Genomic DNA, 22,906 nt, shown 5'->3' with positions numbered 1-22,906 from the left:
AGCGGCCGCCATGAAAAAAGAACTCGCTGAGAAGAGTTCATCCATCCATCCACCCACCCACCCATCCAGCAAGGTGTCTCGGACGATGGCTAGATTTGGGAAGCGGGTTTATGCTTCCTTGACCTTCGCCCTAAGGTCTTTGAAATTTCTGGCACATTTCACAAGACTTCAAAGGGAACTGATCAAGGAGTTGTCTGATATCCTGGTGGGAGCTTGTTACAGAGGGGCTAAAAGAGAATGTTGCCTCCCAGCTAGCCACCCTGGAGTTTGTGCCTGATTCATCCATGAAGGCTCATTGTGCAGACAGCCGAGGGCACATCCAGAGCAGGTGTATCCATATGGAGACATGCCTGGATGAGCCTTTGTGACTTTGCAGAACCATATAAGTTTTCATTCATCAGTGCACCCTTTGATGGATCATCTTTGTCCCAAAAGTAAGAGAGACTTTATCCAGGTGTGAGAAGACCCTTTCTGCTGTGGACATACATTTTTCCACCCCCCCCCCCCAAAGATCCTTTTCTAGGAATCAGAGGAGCGGTGGAAAGATGTGGTTCAAAAAATCCCTAGGGCCTTTCCAGGACACGCATGGAGGCAGTTCTTCCAGGGGCAGAGGGGGAACCACAATGAAAGATGCCACCCACGCAGCAGTGATTTTTGTGTGTGTGTGTGTGTGTGTGTGTGTGTGTGTGTGTGTGTGTGTTCTACCATAAAAAGGCTTCAGAGATTCTTTTCTGAGTAAGCCCTTTCAGCATTCCTGAAAGAGTGGCCCGGTTGTCTTCCTCTGGAGGCAGTCGGGGTGGGGTGGGGTTGCTTATCCTTGGGTGCAATGGATCGTATCCATAGTTTATAACCACACCCTTTTCCTGTCTTCCTACCATATGCAAAAATGTCCCCGGTGTCCCACAGTATCAGAGGGATCTAGCAGTTCCAGAAATTCAAAGACTGCTAAACAAAAAGAGTCATCCAAGAAGTCCCACCAGACCAGAGAGGATCTGAAACTTACTGAACATTCTTTTTAGTGCCAAAAAAGACAGGGGACTGGAGACAAATTTTGGACCTCAGCATGTTGAAAAGATCACTTCGACAAAGTTCTGGATGGTCACAGTACAGTCCATCCTTCCCTTTTTGAGGAAGGACGACTGGATGTGCTTGATGGGTTTTCAAGCTGCATATTGCCGTATAAAGATAGACAAGTGCTGCAGGAATTTTCTCTGCTTCTGGCTAGGAACCGGTCATTAGCAATTCAAAGCGCTGCCCTTTGATCTCACCACAGCCGCCAGGGTGTTCACCAAATGCATGGCAGTAGTAGCACCTCACTTGTGACTGCAGGGATTCTGGGTGTTTCTGTACTTGGACGACTGGCTCATTACCGCTTCAATAAGGCATTGTTTGATAGAAGCAAGAGATAACACACACACAACACCTGTGCCTACCTAGGAATTAATGTAAATCACAAAAAATCCCAATTGACTCCAGCTCAGAATCTAGAGTTTATAGAGGCAGTTCTAAATATGAGAACAACCGTAGCATCCCTTCCCTCAGTGAGACTCCAAAGAATTATTACACAGGTTCAGAAGATCCACAGAAAGAAGGTTCCTACCCGACTAATTTTGCAAGCTCTAGGTTGTATGGCAGCATCAGTAACTCTAGTTCCTCTAACCAAATTTCACATGAGGATACTACAATGGTTGCTAGCATCTCAATGGTCTGTGCTTCATCAACCCATGTCGAACCAGATTCTTGTCAACAATTATTGCAAGAAGGATCTACTTTGGTGAACTCATTCTGAACAAGTTTTGCTAGGCCGCCTTTTTTTCCTTCCAGAGCCCACAGCCATAGTGACCATGAATGCCTCCCAGATGGGGTGAGGGGGCATTTTCTGAGCAAGACTCTCAAAGGCACTTGGTCCCCCTTAGAGGCCAACTTTTGCATATCAGTGTGCCGGAGCTAATAGCAGTGCTTCTGGTGTTGCAGGCCTTTCAAACAGCTCTTCCTCATGGGACAACTGCAGTTCAAACAGGCAGTATGTCAGTAATTTGGTACATCAACAAGTAAGGAGGAACAAAAGTCTTACCCCCTGTGTCGAGAAGCACTCTTAGTGTGGCAGTGGGTGATCTCTTCCAACTGCTTTCTAATAGCAGTGCATATTCTGGGGAGTTTCAGTGGGATTGCAGGCAAACTAAGCAGATGTATCCTTTAGCCTCACGAGTGGTCTGTCAATCCATTGGTTCCCCTTTCTTTGGCTTTATCTGATTCAACAACCTTAGATTCTGGACCTTCTGTCCCATCCAGACGGATGTGTTCACCCAGACATTTTGAAGCTGAAACTGACAGCATGATTTCTCCAATTATATTAGTTACCAGATGTCTAAATCTTTCCTCCCTGGTATGTCACATCCTCCTTTCTTCTCATAAACCTTCCACCCATAATCCATATTCTAGTAAATGGAAGAGATTTACCATTTGGGTATGTGAAAAAGATATTGACACTTTCTTTGCTTCTATTAAAAAAAAAACATTTTAGACTTTTTAGCCTCTCTCTTTAATGCAGGAGCTTTCCCCTTCTATCAGAATACATCTAGCAGCAACTTTCAATTTCCACAAGTGTTTGGAAGAACATTATTTAGCTCCTGATAGACTTAGTAAATCCTTTTTAAAAGGGGCACTTTTGTTGAAATCACCTTGGGATTTGAACCTAGTGTTGCAAACATTGTACATTCTCCCTTTGAACCCTCAGCATAGTTTGAGCTAATGTTTTTGTCATGCAAAAACATTGTTTTTGGTGGCTATAACCTTTTTTAGAAGGATTTCAAAAATGCAGGCCTTGTTATGTAAACCACCTTATCTGATTTTTGCACAAAGACAGAGTTTCTTTATGAACAAAACTCCTCCTTCCTACCCAAGGTAGTCTCATAATATCAATCAAGCTATTAATTTCCCAGTATTCTTTCCAAATTTTCTAACAGAGGTGAATATTTCTAGCATTGACTAGATGTTCACAGACAGTTACACTTCTATCTTCACAGGACGAAAGACATTAGAAAAATCTGACCAATTATTTGTTTTGTTTTCCAGTGCAAGGTGAAACTAGCCAGATGGCTAAAGGATTCATTCATGTATGAAAAGAAAAATGTTTTGCCTAGGCCCATGAAAGACCATTCTACAAGATATGTAGCCACTTCAGCAGTTTTCCAGTCTAGAGCTTCAGTGGATGATATATGTGCAGCAGCTACTTGAGCTTCTCATACTTTTATTACTCATTACAAATTGGACTTGGTCTCTAGTGGAAGAGCATCCTTTGGTTCAGTGGTGCGCAGGAATATCCTTCCGTGAGTCGATCTAAGGTAACTGGAGACTGTCCCACATGTCAAGAATAAAATGAAAATTGACAACATCAGATAAAGATGTTATGTAATCACCATATCGTTCCATCTGTGTTGTCTATTTTCATTTATCCTAGACTCCCCTCCCTCCATTCCCCCGCCTTCTGTCAATTTTTTGGTGGAAAGGAAAATATAACCTTCAAATTATTGTGATCTTTAAAGCATATGGCTTCCTTATCTATTATCCTTATATTTTCTGAAAACTTTATCCGAGGTAATTAGGAGAGAGGGATTGTGGGTAGAGATGAAGCTCGAGAGTTTTGGCTGGCGTGAGCTGTAGTAACGGTCAAGTCAGTTCCAATACTGGAACTGAACCCACATGTCAAGGATAAATGAAAGTATACAACAAAGATGGAATGTTATGGTGACTACATAACTTCTTTTTACATAGCTCATTCAATTCCTGCCTTCCCTTTAACATCATTCCTCCTCCAAAACATTATTCCATATGTTTTGTTTCCACAATTTCCATTTTTTGTAGACAATTTGCTCCTGCCCTTTTCTAAAGATCCCACTTCTGTTCTTTAATCCTTGTTGCTATAGTCACTGCATCTAATACAGTTTGTTTAGATTTTAATTTCCATTTTCTAGTAATTGATTTTTTGGCTGCCACCAGAATTAAACTCAGCAAGGCCTTATTATGAGACCCTTCCAATTCTGTATCACGGCTCAAAAAAAAAATAAATGAATAAATAATTTTGGTCACCCAGTATTTCTGACAGTAGTCTGCATGGAATTTTTAAAATATGCCAACTCATTATGCTAACAGCGGTGTAGTCTAGAGCAAAACTGTATGCCTTGGACATTGTATGACAATGTCTGTTTGCCTCACATTTTGAGTGGTAATGCTGATAGTGACTCTGTACATTAGGATTTGTATATCATTGCCCACAGTGGCTTAGTGCCTATCAGGCTTCATATTTTAGGCCTCACAGTGGCTGTGTGCCTCTATGGTTTTGTATGGCAGGACTCGCAGTGGTTCTGCGCCTGGCATGGCCAGCAGTGGCTGTGAACCTCTGGCTTTGTATGACAGTGTCCAAAGTGGCCATAAGCCTTGGGCTTTGTATGAAAGTGTCCAAAATGGCTGTAAGCCTCTGTCATTGTATGTTGATGCTCAATGCAGCTGAAAGTCTCTGGCTTTGTATGGCTGGGCTCAGAGTGATGGTAAGACTTGGACTTTTTGTAGCACTGCCCACAGTGGCTCTGTGCCTCCATTTTTAATGACGTGTCTCAGGGTTTATATGGTAGTGCTTCAGTGTGCCACAAGCTTCACATGGCAGGGCCCCAGTGGCTGTCTGCCTTAGGCTTTGTATGGCAGTGCTCACCATGGCTCTGTTCTTCAGCTTGTGTAGGGCAGTGCCAGTTGCTGTGTGCCTCATGCTTTGTGTGGCAGATCTTGAAAAAAATATTTATTTTAAAACTGATTAATTCTGTTCTCTTTGAAACCTGGGCTTTTTGTAGTCCATATATGAGCCAGTAATTTCATGTCAGGGTCTACTACAGAGCCAGAGGCTTCTAAAAGGAGCATAATTGTATCGTGGTGTATCATGAAAAAAGCTGCTGTGTAACTTGGCCATCTTTTTTAAGAAGTGGGGACCAGTTACGTCTGAACTGGGGGAGTTATTCTACAAAAAATGTGCATTCAGAAGTACTATCATATCTGCAGAAAAACTATACAGGCCATGTTCTGGTATCAGAAATTGTCATGTTTCACACGAGTATTCCCTTCATGTCTGGTGAATGACAGAATTTGGTTATGTCACTAACCAGACTAACAGGAAGATGCTTTCATAACAATCAGTCATTCTTTTATTAAGACCGTAGTTTAGCATCAGGACAGAGTAGCATGTTGAACTGAGATTTCCATCAATAACCTGATAAATTTCACTGACTGCTGTTGAACCGTATCAGAGTGGCTGAAAAGCAAAATATCTTTGAAAAGGCCTTGTTCTCCCACTGCACTCATATGAAAGTACGTACAATTCCCTGATTATGCGTCACATTTCAGGATGTTTTTAAACACCAAACTTATGTATTCTAACACCTTGTGGTACATTTCCAAAATAATGTTTGCATTTTTTGTTTGCTACCTGGTACTTACTAGAGTTGTTTAAATAGAGTACTGTTGCACGTCACTAAACTTTTGATCAGACTGCAAATATTATGTCTTTTTTTTTTGTCACATGTTCGAGAGAGGAAATAATTATTTTAAGTTATTTAGTTGTACTAATTTGTATATGCTGTACATTGACATACAGGCTGTGTAAATTAAGGGCATGTATAGTAGTATTTTAATGATTAAGGTAAGTGATATCATCTTTGTGGTGCACACAGGTATCTGTGGTGAAATTTCAGCCTAGGAGCAACAATTTGTTAGGTTCCACAAAACGACATTCTCTCTCTTGTGCTTTTACAGAGGCAGGACTGGTCTACTGGTAAAGTGTTGACTTCTGGCTATACTTTTGATAGAATTGTTACCCTTTTGGGGCAACGGTGAAGTAACCATACTTTGAGACATCTGCAGGATATGCACACCTTGCAGACATATTCAGTACATGTGCCCTAGCAGTGGAGTAAAGAACAAAATGTGTGCTGCTTCTCTTTCTTTCTGGTAAACATGATGGCCAACATCCCAGAGGAATCGCTAGAGGTTTTGTCATCACAGTAGCAGGAAACATAGGTGAAGGTAAATTCCAGAGAATGCAAGATGTTGTGTTTGGGTTATCAGGCTGTCTAGGTATAAGACCTAGTAAAATGGAGATGTAGTCATACCTTCGAAATGACAGTAGCTGGATGGCTGATGTGCTGGTATCCCAGGTTGTAATCAGAGCATGCGTCAGCGGCTCTTTCAGGTGCACCAAGTGTACATGGTACAGGCATGTTTCCCAGGACTGGAAGATGATTTTTTATTACTTGGATATTGCAGTATGTTGTTTTCTGAGATCAAAGCCATTTGTGCAAATCCTGAGGAAGCAAGACTTCTGAAATGACAGTGATCAAGGTTCTAGGCGAGTTTTGCTTGCCAGAGGATCAGCTGGGATAAGTAGCGTTCCACTGCTAGTGTTAATGCAAAGTTGCTGGTAAGGTTACTTTCTGGTAGATACCATGGATGCCTTACTTGTTGTTTACTAATTTCAGGCTGTTGCTATGGATGTCTGTGAGAAGGGCCAGCTTACTTCAAGTATGGTGGATGATGCTTTCTACATTGTGAAGAAATGCATTGCACGTGCTCTTTCCAGCTCCAGCATTGACTGCCTGTGTGCCATGGTTAACCACTCTACCACAGCTTTGGAATCAGACTTCAGGTAATGGTGTGCTTCTACTTTTGTTACGGTTACTGATGGGTTTAGTGCATAGCCCCTTCTGAAGTGTATAATTTGTATTAGTACAGCTGATTCCTTTTGCTGTCCCTACAAAGGAGCTTTTATTTGTCATGTTCATTGCACTTTACATTTATTTCTATTTTTAGTAGTAGTTTGACCTAGACAGACAGGTATTTTACTTTCCCCAGATGAGCACATTAATTACAACAGTCATATAATTAAACAAATGTGCGATAAGGGTGTAGGTTTAGTGCTCAGATTCCACATCATGTCCATGAAGCTAAGCTGATATTGATTAATTGTGATCCTGTATGTCATGTTTTGCTTTGTCTCCTTTAAATTCTTCTTAAGGCAGTTTTCAAATATGTTTCTCTTCAGAACGCATGCATCTTTCATGTTTTGTTAAAGAAAAGACCCAAGTGTAGCTGATAGGAGAGAAGTGTGTAGTTGTGTGTGAACGTACAAATGATGACTGGAAGAGACATTTGGTTTGTATGAAGAATAGGGCAAGTGATGGAGTGGAAAGTAGCACAGATTTTCATGTTTGGAATTATGTACTCAGCTGTTCATCTGGGATAACTGTGCAGTGTATCCTTCCTTTCCTTTTTTATTTTGTGCAGTTATTTGACCAGTTAAGCCCACTAGACATGAGCGTCCCTTTTCAGGGACAACCTGGGAGCTCTATCTGGTCCAGAAAGTGGGGTTGAAGGAAGCAAGTTTTTACCCTTGGCTGCAGGAAGCAGCTCATTCACAGCTCAGAGCCTTAATCCACTGGTTGCCAGATATTTCATTTAAGACCTACAGTATGTCTGCATGGGCTTTGTAAACTAGCCAGTCTGCTGAGACTTCACTGCTGCTCAGCATTGCTGGTGCTTGGGATGCACGAACAAGCATTGGTTTATGCAGGGTCATCCTGCAGGAGCTGAGGTGAATGCCTTACAGAACACCAGTATATCTTTCCAAAACATAACTCATTGTTGGCATGAAAAATATTGTGGAAAACTGCAGAGGCTACTTACATAAAATTGTGTATATGTTTAAAGCTTAATGGTGGGGACAAAAGTAGGACAACCTTGCACTGCAAGACCCTAGCCTATCAGTCCATAGAAATTTTGTTATGGCTGCAAATATCCTCCCAGAGGTGTGCTTTATTTGTGTGCAACATGTTTAGTGAACTAATACAAGGACCTTATTCCACCATGTCCCAGGACAGAGGCAAACAAATACTTCAAAGAAAACAATGACGCATGTGGCAGAATAATTCAGCGGTGAAGGGTAGCATTTACATACATTTTTTGAGTTTGCTTAACTTAAATCATCATCATCAACACCCTTTTTCACATTTTCTACATGAGGTTGTGGTGTCATGTCAACTGCTGCCACCTCTCTTGATTCTCCTATCTTCTTTGACAATTGTGCTGGATTGTCACAGGCCTTCTCTCATACAGTCATTTTATATCTTTGCTGGACATCCTTGTTTTTTCTTGCATTCTTCCTGACTCTCCCAAATCTTCACCAAATTGTCTTCTGCTTTCATGCATGTTTCCAAATCACTATAATCTCTTCTCATCTCTGAAATTTTAGCTTCTTTGGCTTTTGCTCTGATGTCATAATTTCTTTGTCTGTCCCTCAGTCTGCATCCTACTTCCCATGTCAAGCACTTCTGTCGCCACAATCTCTAGCTTCAGCTGTTTTGCCTCCACTGGACAGGTTTCTATACAATACAGAAGTACTGGTTGCAACACTGTCTTGTACACCTTACATTTCACACTTTCTTGGATATTCCTCTGTCATAATCTACTCCTTACATTCTGTGCCAGTTGGCTACAGCCCCCTGATTCTAGCTTTGACTTCCTCATTCAGACTTCCTTTTTCATCGCCTTCTCCCAGATACTCAAAACCTGTTACCTGTTCCACTATTTCCCTTCTATCTCAGTTTCCAGTTTCTTTTGATTTCTACATTTGATGCTGTGACCCCTGTCTTTCTGAACTCTCTCTCATTCCATGTGTCATCAGTTTTGCTTTCCATTCCCATATCATTTGCTGAAGTTCTTGTTCAGAGGTTGCTTGTAATACCAATTTGTTTGCGTACAGCTGCTTTGTTGATCTATCCCCTCTGACTTATTTGCTGTAGTCCATCACCTGTCTGAGCAGAAGTGGGCTCATAGTTGAGCCCTGATGCACACCATCTCCCACTGAGAGCCACGCTGTGAGTTTGAATACTGTTCATACTTAAACTAATTCTACCAGTGTTTCTGCAACCATTGCAGGACTGTCCAAATAGCTTTCTTGACACCTCGTCATATGCTTTCTCCATGTCTGGAATGGCTAGTTGGACTGTTTCTTTATCTCTAACTTTTTCTCATCTATCTGTCTAAATGCAGACATTGGGTTGATTTTGCTGCATCCTGATCTGAATCCGAATTGTTCATCTCCCATCTTACTTTTTGTAAGAAACAGTACTGAATGAGGACATAAAAAAAATGCAAAGCATTAGTCCTGTTCACATAAGTAAATATTCCCTGGCTTGTAATTTTATGTGTGTCCTTTTATGCATTAATCCCCAAATAACACCAGAGGGTTACCATTTCAGTGATACCATGAGACATCGAAACTGGTCAAACTTTGGGTTGACTGGATCACCAGCCGATTCTTTAGAGTTTCTGTGATTTAAAATGCTTGTTTCAGCTACATATTGCACTTATTTTATTGGCTGCACTTTAACAAAGTCGTTTTTGTGTTTAAATTACGTGTTTAACTGTTGTAGGCTGTATACTAAAGTATGATAGTCATTTCTGTGCATTTAAAGTGTTTTTTTGATTGTATCTGCTTTATTTTCTGAAAAAACAAACAAAAAATATACTTGTTTTCCTGCCTTTCTAAGCTAGTATAGTCCAGTTTTCAGGTTAGTGCTGGACTCAGGGGTGTGTTACAAGATGTTCTTCGTGTTTCACTGTTGCAGTCATTACATTTGGGTAATCTGATGGCAGGTTGCCCTCAGTCGGCCTGATTAACAAAGTCTTGGGTTCTGCGTCAGTTGCTGTCCCTTCTTCCATGACGTCAGGTCGTCAGGGGTATAAAACATGCAGCTGACGCCATTACATCAGTCTTTCTTGCCGTGTGGTGCCCGAAGCAGAAGCAGTTCGCAAGTGTCGGTCGGCCGACTCCTGAAATTTTCTTTTCCGAGTTTCAGAACCGAAGTCTTCAACTAAAAGCTAAGTACCCCGTTGGGGAAACTTTTTCTTGCTCCTTACCGATGTCAGTAAAAGTTAATAATTGCATTACTTGTGGGAAGCAAATACCTCATAAGAATTTTTATTTGTACTGTATTCCTTGCCTAGGCCCTGACCACAACATACCTTGCTGTCGGTTTTGTGCTAAATTTAATCAACGCACTATTAAACATCGGTATATTTTTGCTTCTAAATATTTTGGTTCACGATTTAATTATCCAGAAATGTCGTCAGTTAGCAGTCCGACTACCGGAATACCTAAAAAAAAATGTAAAGAAAAAGACAGAGACAGACTTTCGAGGTCCAAAACTGACGACGACTCTTCTAAGCCAGTCACCAGTTCGCTGGTGCTCAGTGAGGTGCTTTCGCAGCCCCTGATACTCGCTACTTCAGATTCGCAGGCCTCTACTGAGACTCATTCGGAGTCTGATATGCCGCTAGATGCTTCAATTATGGAACCCGCGAATGTCTCTACCTTAGATGGGTCTGGAGCAGCTATGCAGGCACCGGCTTCTGAGGGTGCTTTCAGGCCTACAGATTTGTACATTAGACCGATGCCATCTTAAAAACTAAGGACAAAATCTAAATCTATGTCTAAAAAACCGATGCCTGGATCACATGTTCAGGCCCCTATGCCTAAAAAACAAATTATCAAAATGGCTGAAGATTTAATTACTCTGATCAGGGGTAGCCAACCCCCTCCTTCTAAGAGGCCTAGGCAAGACATTGATTATGAATCTTCTGAACAGGATTCTATTTCTTCTGACTCTTCTAATGAACAGGATTTGTCTATACCTGCTTGTGAGGACTCTGATGCAGAAGATTCCATTCCTTCTGCTTCTCCCCCTGAGGATTTTTCTTTTGGGGAAACTTTATATACCTTAAGGGAACATTTCCACTGGGAAAGTCAGGATTTCTCTGAATCTAAAAAGAGACTTTGGGATTTCCTTCTTCTTCCTCAGCATAGGCCTTTGGCTATACCTCCTGTTCTAGACATTGTTGATGTTTTTTTCAGAATCTAGTATGGCTCCTAATTTTCTGCCTCCGGCTGTTTGTAAGCCAGACAGATACTACAGGGTTCCTGACTCTCACAAATTCCTTTTCAAAGATCCTATTGCTGATCCTGAAACCATTTCTCAGGGTCCCAAGGGCATTAAGGTCTTTACTGCTAAAAATCCTACCCCTTCTGATAAAGATTCCAGGGTGCTGGATAAATGGGGTAAGAAGGTTTACACTTCTGCAACCTTGGCAATCAGGGCTTTAAACTGTCAATTTCATATGCTTAAATATTAACAGCATATCATGGGACTGCTTAAACAGAAAATGATGTTAATTTCTGACTGTGTGGAAAATTAAAGATTTACAGGATTTATTGCATTCATCTGAACAAGTTGGAAAACAAACTTTGCAATGTGGTTTTGATTCTTTGGAGGCCTCTTGCAGGGCTGCTGTAACTGGGTCTGTGCTAAGAAGGCATGCTTGGCTCAAAGAGCAAACTCTTCCTGATCATGTTAAAGCAAAATTGCTGGATGCTCCTTTACAACAGGACCATCTCTTTGGTAATAAGGCTGAAGAAGCTTTAAAAAGAGATAGAAAATAAAGCTAAATCTATGCAAACTGTGAAAGATTTCTTGCAAGTGCAACCTCCAAGATTTAGTAGGCACTGGTATACTAAGAACTGGTCCTTTCCACTTCCTTCGAGAGCCACTCAAGTCAAACCCAGACATTAAAAAGGCTCCAGGTTTCAGTCACAAGGGACTTTTAGAACAAATCAATGGGGTGCCTTCACCTCCAAATCTGGAAAAACTCACCTCCCTATGGTAAACTGTCTCAATGACTTCCCTCTAAACTCACCAAGCACTTACCTTTTAGCCGCCCCTTTGGGGGGAAAACTGGCACTTCATGAACGAAACTGGCAACTTATAACACAGAACGAATGGGTTTTAAATATAGTATCCCAGGGATACAGATTTCATTTCCACACTTTGCCAATCCCAAATGGATGGCCAGACCTGCCCCCAAATCAATTGTTAGAGGCCCAGAAACGAGTTCTGTCCCTCATGAACATGGGGGCTATTCAGCCAGTACCAGAAGAGTAAAAGGGACAAGGTTTGTATTCAAGACTTTTCCTGGTACCCAGAAAAGACAAACCATGGCGTCCAATTCTGGACTTATCAACTCTAAACACATTTCTGGACATTCCAAAAATCAAGATGCTGACTCTTCAACAGTTACTTCCTATGCTAGGCAAAGATGCCTGGTTGGTAACTCTAGACTTGGCTTACCTGCATATCCCAATCAGGGAATCTTGCAGAAGATGCCTCCGCTTCAAAGCAGGTTAATTGCATTACCAGTTCTCTGCACTGCCCTTTGGCTTATCCACTGCGCCCAGGGTCTTCACAAAGTGCCTGGCTCCAGTAATTGCATTTTGCAGGCAAAGAAATATTCAGATATATCCATACCTGGACGATTGTCTAATTCAGGCAGAAAACAAGGACATTCTTCTAAAGCATCTGGCATTTGTAAAAATGGTTCTAACTTGTCTAGGGTACACCATAAACGAAAAGAAATCACAACTGGTACCCTCTCAAAAAATTACATTCCTGGGTGCAAGCTTGAATACAGCTGCCCAGATGGATTACCTTACTCCAGAAAAGCAAATTCAATTGGTGACTTACTTCAAACAGGTGGCCACAAAAACCCTGCTATCTGCAAGACAAATTCTGCAAGCCTTGGGATTCATGGCCTCCTGCAGTCTTCTAATTCCATATGCAAGACTGCATATGAGGAAACTTCAGTGGTACTTAAAAAGTTTATGGATTCAGCATTGTCACAGCCTGGAAACAATGATTCATGTCATACCTTGCCTGCAACTAGAGTTCCTGTGGTGGGCAGAGACCTGCCACCAAAACAAGGAACTGCCATTCACTCCACCCCCTGTCGCCCAAACCCTAACTACAGACGCATCAGACTATGCTTGGGGGGCTCATCTGGCAGGGAAGTGCATTCAGGGCAAATGGAGCCCAAATCAAATGCACCTTCATATCAATCGGAAAGATATGCTGGCTGTACAGAATGCACTGACAGCCTTCAATAACTACCTTCATCCAGGCCAATTCATGATAAAGACAGACAACACCACAGTTATGTGGTACATAAACAAACAGGGGTGTACACATTCCTACCCCCTTTGCAGACTAGCCATGGTATTGTGGAACACGGCCTTGACCTACCAAATACAACTACAAGCTCAATTCCTGCCAGGAAAGCTGAATACTCTGGCAGATGAACTAAGCAGAAATCTCATGGACCTACACGAATGGAAACTGGAAACACAGATTTTCAACATGTTGACACGCAAATGGGGGAGTCCAGACATAGATCTTTCTGCCTCACCCCAGAACTATCAGTTGGACAAATTCTGCACAATAACTCATCACAAAAAAAATCTTGGAAAGTGGATGCTCTATCATTCAGCTGGAAAACCCTGTCAGTCTATGCTTTTCCTCCTCTGCCTCTGCTCTCCAAAGTTCTACTAAAAGTCAGGACAAACCAAAATTTTTTCTGATTGCTCCAGACTGGCCTCGCCAACACTGGTACCCACTCCTGTGCAATGTCTCACACTTTCCACCGTGGCACCTGCCTCAGACACCTTACTTACTATCTCAGCAGAACAACCATATTCTGCATACTCAGCTCCAAACTTTGAATCTTGAAGCGTGGCTAATCACCTAAATTCACCCTTAGCACCCCTCAGCAAACCTGTGATGGATGTCATTTTGGAGGCGAGAAGGCCTACTACCAGAAAATGTTATGCTGACAAATGGAAAAGATTCTGTGCCTGGAACCAGTCACAAGGAATAAGCACAGCAGTGCCCAATATTTCTCAGATTTTACAGTACTTAACTGAGATGCTTCACAAGGGCCTGTCCTTTTCTTCCACAAAAATCCATGCCTCTGCCATTTCAGCTCATTACAACACAGAACCTCCTCTCTTCTCTCATCCTCTGCTAAAGCAGTATCTCAGAGGGCCAGAAATTTAAGACCTCCCAGGAGAGCTCCAACCCCTACCTGGAACCTCAATTTTGTATTGGAAAAACTCACTCTCCCTCCTTTCGAGCCAGCTGCTACTGCAGACCTAAAATTTCTCTCCTGGAAAACAGCTTTCCTTTTAGCAGTCACTTCAGCTAGAAGGATTTCTGAATTACAGGCTCTTATGGCAGTGGAGCCTTTTATTATTTTTCATGCGGACAGGGTGTCTCTCAGGACCAATCCATCCTTCATGCTTAAGGTGGTATCCAGTGTGGCTCTTAATCAGACCATTCATTTGCCAACTTTCTTTCCCAGTCCACAGAACAAGGGGGAGCGGATTCTGCATTCATTGGATGTACACAGACAACTTAAATTTTACTTAAACAGGACAAAATCTGTAAGAAAATCTGAACAACTACTGGTGGAATTTGCTGCAGTGGCAGTGGGAAAGGCTATTTCAAAGCAGACTATTTCCAAATGGATAAGCCGTTGTGTTTGTTTCTGCTATATGCACCATAGTAAAACTATCCCCCAGGGGATCAGATCTCATTTCATCAGGGCTGCATCTACTTCTACAGCCTTTCTCAGAGGTTTTCCTACCAGAGACATTCTAGAAGCTGCTACCTGGAGCTCAGTTCATACGTTCACCAAACATTACCATTTACCTTTCTTCTCTAAATCCAGAGCTGGCTTTGCCACTGCTGTCCTTCAGGGCCTTGTAGCTGGTCCTAATGCTGTATAAATCCATCCTCCCACCCATAGCTTTGGGAATCTACCCAACTGTAATGACTGCAACAGCGAAACACGAAGAACATAGTACAGTTGTGTACACTTAACCATAAATGTAGATATTCGAGTGTATTCCCTGTTGTAGTCCTGGTTACCCACCCTCCAGCCCCCTGTTTTTCTCTGACTATACCTCTACTTTCTTTTTAATGTATTTGCTTTTGTTTGGAGGTATATTTTTTGTGTTTTAAATTATATATATATATATATATATATATATATATATATATATATCATCTGGGGCAAGAAAAACTGATGTAATGGCGTCGGCTGCCGACACAGGACCCAAGACTTGATTAATCAGGCCAACTGAGGGCAACCTGCCAGCAGATTACCCAAATGTAATGACTGCAACAATGAATACACTCAAACATTTACATTTATGGTAAGTGTACACAGCTGTACTTTTCTGTGTTTGCCCATACCTTACTTGGATAGAAGGAAGTTGCTCTGTTCACTTGTGAGAGAGGGGAGCTTTGAGCAGCCTATTTGTCCCTGGAGGAGTGGTTTCAGCCCAGAAATTAGTAGTTTATTGGCCATTTTGTGCTAATTTCTCTCTCTTTCATTTCCCTGCTATAAAACCAGCATTAGCACGGTTTTGCGTGCCAGGCAGTGCCAGTTAGCTAGGGTATAACTATTCCCGGCTACACAAAGTGTATTCTTCAATTTTTCCCTTGGAACTAGACAAACTTTCAACTTAAGCACTCAAACCATTCACTTCTCAGCCCGGCACTTGCTCAAAACTCATAGCAAGCACTCATAAACCTTAGTACTAGACCCCCCCATACTGTAGAGAAGGGCAAGGCTCTCTATTCGACCTTACCAGCCAATCAGTAAAACAGCTCACTGTACCTATCCAGGCATGTCCAAAGGGCAGATGTTCTTCGTGTTTCACTGTTGCAGTCATTACATTTGGGTAATCTGCTGGCAGGTTGCCCTCAGTCGGCCTGAATTCCAAAGTCTTGGGTCCTGCGTTGGTTGCGGTCTCCTCTTCAGGTCGTCAGGGGTATAAAAACAAGCAGCCAACGCCATTTTCTTCAGTCTTTCTTGCCGCGCAGTGCCCGAAGCAGAAGCATTTCACAAGTGCCGGTTGGCTGACTCCTGAAATATTCGAGTTTGAGTTTCAGAACCGAAGTCTTCACTAAAGCTAAGTACCCTGTTGGGGAAACTTTTTTTTCTTACTCCATACCGATGTCAGAAAAAGTTAATAATTGTATTACTTGTGGGAAGCAAATACCTCATAAGGATTTTCATTTATACTGTATTCCTTGCCTACGCCCTGATCACAATGTGCCTGGCTGTCGGTTTTGTGCTAGATTTAACCAACGCACTAGGCATCGGTATATTTTTTGCCTTAAAGTATTTTGGAAACAGATTTAACTACCCAGAAATGTCGGTTTATAGCAATCTGACTACAGGAGTACATAAAAAAAATGCAAAGAAAAGGACAGAGAGAAACAGTCGAGGTCCAAAACTGACGAAGCTTCTCCTAAGCCAGTCGTCGGTTCACCGGTACTCAGTGAGGGACTTTTGCAGCCCCTGATACCCGCTACTTTCGAGTCGCAGGCCCCTACCGACACCCATGTGGAGTCCGACATGCAGTGAGATGCTCAAAGTATTGGACCCACAGATGTATCTCCCTCGGATGGGTCCAGAGCCGCTGAGCATGCACCGGCGTTTGAGGGTGTATTCAGGCCTCAACATTTTTATATCAAACCGACGACATCTGCAAAACCAAAGACAAAAGCAACTTCTAAAACTTAAAAAAACGACGCATGAGCCAAGTGCACAGGCCTCTATGCCTAAAAAACAGATGAGCAAAATGGCTGAAGACCTTATTACCTTGATCAGGGGTTCCTACCTCCCTCCAGATAACAGGCCTAGGCAAGACACAGACTATGAATCTTAAGATCAGGTTTCTGTTTCTTCTTATTTCTCTCTGATCAGGAATTATCTATACCTCCCTATGAGGATTCTGATGCAGAGGAGTCTATACCTTCTGCATCACCTCCTGAGGATTATTCATTTGGAGAAACCTTGCATACTTTGTGGGAGCATTTTCACTGGGAGAGTCAAGATTTCTCAGAATCAAAAAAGAGGCTCAGGGATTTCCTTCTCCCTCAGCACAGGCCTTTAGCCATACCCCCTGTTTTAGACATTGTGGATGATGTGTTTTCGGAGTCAAGCTTGACCCCTGACTCCTTACCTCTGGCTCCCAGCAAACCTGACCGATATTACAGGGTCCCTGACTCACACAGATTTTTATTTAGAAACCCTGCTGCTGATCTTGAAACTATTTCACAGGGTCCAAAGGGAGTTAAGGCCTCAACAGCAAAAAATCCTACCCCCTCTGACAGAGATTCAAGGGCACTAGACAGATGGGGGAAAAAAGGTTTGTACATCTGCAACCTTGGCAATCAGGGCCTTAAATTGTCAATTTCATATGCTTAAGTACCAACAACATGTTATGAGATTGCTGAAACAGAAAATGATGTTGATTTCAGAATGTGCAGAAAATAAAGAATTGCAGGAATTATTGCATGCAGCTGAACAAGTAGGAAAGCATACTTTGCAATGTGGGTTTGATTCCTTAGAGGCCTCCTACAGGGGCCGCAGTTACTGGATCTGTGATTAGGAGGCATGCCTGGTTAAAGGAACAAAATTTGCCTGGTCATGTTAAAGCTAAACTGCTAGATGCACCTTTACAGCATGATTCTCTGGTATTAAGGCAGAAGAGGTTTCAAGGAAAATGGAAGACAAAGCAAAGTCTATGCAAACTGTTAAAGACTTTTTACAAGTGCAGCCTACAAAGAAATGGTCATTTCCTGTGTCAGACAGAGCTCACAGGGGCAAGTCCAGATGCCCTAAGGGTTCCAGATACCAGGCGCAAGATTCATAGAGGTCAAAGCAATGAGGCGCGTCCACCTCCAAATCTGGAGGAGATAAAGCGCAAACCCAATGACTTCCCTCTGCCTATACCAAGCACTTATCTTTTGGCAGCATCCATAGGGGGGGAAATTAGCACTTTTTGCTCAAAATTGGCAGTTAATAACCCAGGACAAGTGGGTACTAAACATCGTATCACAGGGATACAGATTCCATTTCCACACTCTGCCAATGGCAAATGGTTGGCCAGATCTGCCAAAAAATCAATGAGCAGAGGCTCAGAAACAGGTTATGTCCCTCATGGATATGGGGGCCATTCAGATAGTACCAGAAGAGGAAAAAGGACAAGGTTTTTACTCAAGGCTGTTCTTGGTACCCAGAAAGGACAAAGCCTGGTGGCCAATACTGGATTTATCGATTTTGAACACATACCCGGACATTCCTAAATTCAAAATGCTGACTTTGCAGCAGCTTCTGCCCATGCTGTGCAGGAATGCTTGGCTGGTGACATTAAACCTAAAAGAGGCATACCTTTATGTCCCAATAAGACAGTCGTGCAGACGATACCTCAGATTAAAGGTTGGCATAATGCGTTACCAATTCTCTGCACTGCCATTTGGCTTTACTGCGCCCAGGGTCTTTACAAAGTGCCTGGCACCAGTAATTGCATTTTGCAGACAAAGAAGTATACAAATATATCCTTGCTTAGACGACTGTCTCATTCAAGCAGAGAACAAGGACATTCTTCTTCAACATCTGGCGTTTGTGAAAAGGCTTCTAACATGCCTAGGGTACACAACAAACGAAAAGAAATCACAACTGATACCCTCTCAAAAGAAAACATTCCTGGGTGCAAGCTTGAATACAACTGCCCAGATAGCTTACCTCACGCCAGACAAGCAAAGGCAGCTGACTACTTACTTCAAACTGATGCCAACAAAGACCCAGTTATCTGCAAGACAAATTCTGCAGACTCTGGGCTTCATGGCATCCTGCATCCTACTGATTCCATATGCAAGACTGCATATGAGGAAACTTCAATGGTACCTGAAAAGTTTATGGAGTCAACATTCTCACAGTCTGGAAGCAATTTATTATTTTTATTATTTATTTTTATTTTATTTTACATTTGTTGACCGGGCTAGTCTAGCTGGATATATGTCCATTTTCAGTAGAGGCCCGGGGAGATAAGCTCCAAACAGTTCAAAATAATTTCTCATCAAAAGTAATACATGTTTATAATGCAAATACATTCACAGTAAAGGAGATAAACAAACTTTAACTGGTCACATACTAATAATGTTTAAAAATGCAGAGTATTAGACTAGACTTAGTACAAATACAGTTACAAATAAGCATTCAGAAAGCATAATGTACAGTAAGTGTAGATAAAAAGAAAGTTAAGAGAAGTAGCAGTTACGTACTACATCTAGCAGTAAAACATGTCCAATAATTTTTTTTTTTTTTTTTTTTTTTTTTTTTTTTTAATGATACAGTAGTAAGTAATACTATGATGGAGAAGTGGATCAGTAGATGTTAAGATTAAGTAGAAGCAGGGTTGAGAAGGTGGGGTTGAGTCAAGTATCAAGAGATAGTTGGTCAGTCAGGGTTCGTACATGGGTACATCCAATGTGTTTTGAGGAAGAACTTTAGGATGTTCATCATGTTACACTGATGCAGTCATTACACTTGGGTTATCCTGCCGCCAGGCGGCCCCGCAGTCGGCCAGAGTTCCAAAATCTTGGTCCGGCGTAGGTTGCTGTCGCCTCTTCCCTGACGTCAGTGCGCCAGGGGTATACAAGATGCATCTGACGCCATTTTCTTCAGTCTTTCTTGCCACGCGGTGCCCGAAGCAGAAGCAGTTGGCAAGTACCGGTCGACCGACTCCTGAGATTTTCGAAGTCGAATTTCAGATCCGAAGTCTTCAATAAAGCTAAGTACCCCATTGGGGAAACTTTTTTCTTGCCTCAGACCGATGTCAGAAAAAGTTAATTGTATTTCTTGTGGGAAGCAAATACCTCATAAGGACTTCCACTCTTACTGTATTCCATGCCTAGGCCCTGATCACGACATCACTAGTCAGTTTTGTGCTAGATTTAACAAACCACTATAAAAAGACGTTTTGATTTTGCTTTGCACTACGTTGGCGGAAGGTTCAATTATACTATGCCGTCAGATCAACCGACAACCGCAATACCGAAAAAACGCAAAGACAAGGATAAAGACAGGCATCCGAGGTCCAAAACTGACGAGGAAACCTCTTCTAGGCCAGTCGCCGGTTCTCAGTGAGGCACTTTCGCAGCCCCTGACACCCGCTACCTCAGAGCCACAGGCCGCCTCCGACTCCCACGTGGAGACTACTAGGCCTCTGGAAACTCAAGGTATCGGGCCTACGGAAACTAATCCCTCAGATGGGTCCAGAGCCGCTGAGCAGGCATTGGCTTCTGAGGGTGTTTTTAGACCTACACAACTTACCATTAAAGCAACAGCCAAGACAAAAAGTACCATTAAAGACCAAGAAGCAAGTACAGTATTCTCCTGGACAGGCCTCCATGCCTAAGAAACAGATGCTTAAAATGGCCGAAGACCTCATTACTCTAATCAGGGGTTCCCATCCCCCTCCTGAGAAAAGGCCTAGGCAGGATACAGACTATGATTCCTCTGATCAGGTTTCCGTTTCCTCTGATTCCTCTTCAGACCAGGGATACTCTGCCCCCCTATGAGGACTCTGATGCTGAAGAATCTATCCCTTCAGCCTCTCCTCCTGAGGATTACTCTTTTGGGGAAACTTTACATTCCATGACGGAACATTTCCATTGGGAAAGCCAGGATTACTCAGAATCCAAGAAAAGGCTCAGGGATTTCCTTTTTTTGCCTCAGCACAGGCCCCTGACTATTCTGCCTGTGCTAGATATTGTGGATGATGTGTTCTCTGAATCCAGCTTATCTCCTGATTCTTTGCTCCCTGCACCAGCCAAGCCAGATAGGTATTACAGAGTCCCTGACTCTCACAAGTTTCTTTATAAAAAACATTCTGCTGATCCAGAAACTATTTCCCAGGGTCCAAAAGGGGTTAAGGCTTCCATTGCAAAAAGTCCAGTACCCTCTGACATAGATTCCAGAGTTTTGGATAGATGGGAGAAGAAAGTATACACTTCTGCAACTTTAGCAGTAAGGGTTTTAAATTGCCAGTTTCACATGCTTAAGTACCAACAATTATTTAATGGCTCAGTTAAAACAGAAAATGCTTGCAAGCTCAGAAGCTCTCCTGATTGCAAAGAAATGCAGGATTTATTGCATGCAGTTGAACAGGTGGGAAAACATACTCTGCAATGTGGTTTTGATTCTTTAGAGGCCTCTTGTAGAGCCGCAGTTACAGGTTCTGTGATGCGAAGACATTCTTGGTTAAAAGAACAGAGTTTGCCCGATCATGTTAAGGCAAAATTATTGGATGCTCCATTACAGCAATGATACCTTGTTTGGTGTTAAGGCAGAAGAGGTGTTAAAGAAAATGGAGGATAAAGCGAAATCTATGCAAACAGTCAAGGATTTCTTACAGGTACAGCCACCTCGATTTAGCAGAAATTGGCCAACAAAGAATTGGTCGTTTCCAGTGTCAGACAGGCCACAGAGAGGCAGATACAGGCGCCCAAGAGGCAGATCTCAACCCCAAGGCTCAAACAGATGATGACAGTGGGGCACCTCAACCCCAAAAGGAGATGAGGACAAGTCTCATTCTTACAGGAAACAGTCGCAGTGACTTTCCCCTTCATACGCCAAGCGCTTCCCTTTTGGAAGCCCCCTTAGGGGGAAAACTAGCACTTTTTTTCTCAAAACTGACAATCACCCAAGACAAATGGGTTCTGAATATTGTGTCTTAAGGTTACAGGTTCCACTTTCATACTTTACCAAGGCTAAAAGGAATGTCAGACCTGCCACAAAATCAATGGGCAGAGGCACAAAAACAAATTTCAGCCCTCATGGACATGAGAGCTATTCAAAAAGTACCACAACAGAAACAAGGACAAAGATTTTACTCAAGACTCTTCCTGGTCCCCAGAAAGGACAAGGCCTGGAGGCCCATACAAGACCTTTCAATTCTAAATACTTACCTGGATATTCCAAAATTCAAAATGTTGACATTACAGCAGCTTCTACCCATGCTGGGCAAGAAGGCTTGGCTTTGTTACTCTGGACCTCAGAGGCATTCCAGCATGTCCCTGTCAGACAAAATTGCAGAAGATACCTCAGATTCAAAGCTGGTACAATGCACTACCAATTCTCTGCACTACCCTTTGGCTTATCTACTGCGCCCAGGGTCTTCACAAAGTGCCTGGCACCAGTAATTGCATTTTGTAGACAAAAAGGAATTCAAATATATCCATACCTGGACGACTGCCTCATTCAAGAAGAGACAAAGGACATTCTTCTACAGCATCTGGTATTTGTAAAAAGGTTGCTAATTTTTCTAGGGTACACAGTAAACGAAAATAAGTCAAAACTAGTGCCCTCACAACAGATTATATTACTGGGTACCAACTTAAATACAACGGCCCAGATGGCTTACTTCACGCCAGACAAACAAGTTCAACTAACTCAATATTTTCATTTACTGGCAAAAAAGTCCCATCTCCCTGCAAGAAAAATTCTGCAGGCCCTGGGATTCATGGCATCCTGCATACTACTAATACCATATGCCAGACTGCATATGAGGAAATTACAATGGTACCCAAAAAGTGTTTGGACTCAACACTGTCACAGTTTAGAAGCAGTAATACCAATGATTCCCTGCCTACAACAGGAGTTTCGATGGTGGGCACAGACATGTCACCTAAACAAGGGTCAGCCTTTTACTCTACCCACAGCCAGGCAGACTCTTAACAACAGATGCTTCGGATTACGCCTGGGGAGCACACATGGCAGGAAAATGCATTCAGGGCAAGTGGACCACAGACCAGGTGCATCTTCACATCAATCAAAAAGAAATGTTGGCTGTTCAAAATGCCCTAACAGCTTTCAAGGACCTTCTGCATCCAGGACAACTATTGGCACTGCACTAATGTGGTACATAAACAAGCAAGGGGGCACTCATTCTTATCCCCTATGCAGGCAAGCCACGACCTTGTGGAACACAGCTCTATCGTATCAAGTTCACCTGCAAGCACAATTCCTGCCAGGAAAGAAAAATACTCTGGCAGACAATCTAAGCAGAAATATCACGGACCCTCACGAATGGAAATTGAATCCACAAATCTTCAGCATG

At 42.5% G+C, this 22,906-nt stretch overlaps 1 protein-coding gene across 2 annotated transcripts in view; it reads left to right on the top strand.

The window, feature by feature from the left end:
- The window catches only part of COG4 (component of oligomeric golgi complex 4), an 873,278-nt gene that overhangs the window by 447,528 nt on the left and 402,844 nt on the right, over nt 1–22,906 (top strand). For both annotated transcript variants that reach the window (XM_044081315.1, XM_044081318.1), the window contains one exon: nt 6,522–6,688. In XM_044081315.1, coding sequence (XP_043937250.1) covers nt 6,522–6,688 — 167 coding nt within the window. The remainder of the gene's footprint in view (nt 1–6,521; nt 6,689–22,906) is intronic.

The sequence above is a fragment of the Protopterus annectens genome, chromosome 8.part0 (genome assembly GCF_019279795.1).
Source record: "Protopterus annectens isolate FY-2018-M chromosome 8.part0, PAN1.0, whole genome shotgun sequence".
NCBI classification, from domain to species: Eukaryota; Metazoa; Chordata; order Ceratodontiformes; family Protopteridae; genus Protopterus; species Protopterus annectens.
The sequence above is the reverse complement of the archived record's forward strand: the minus strand, read 5'-3'. Positions and strand labels throughout refer to the sequence as shown.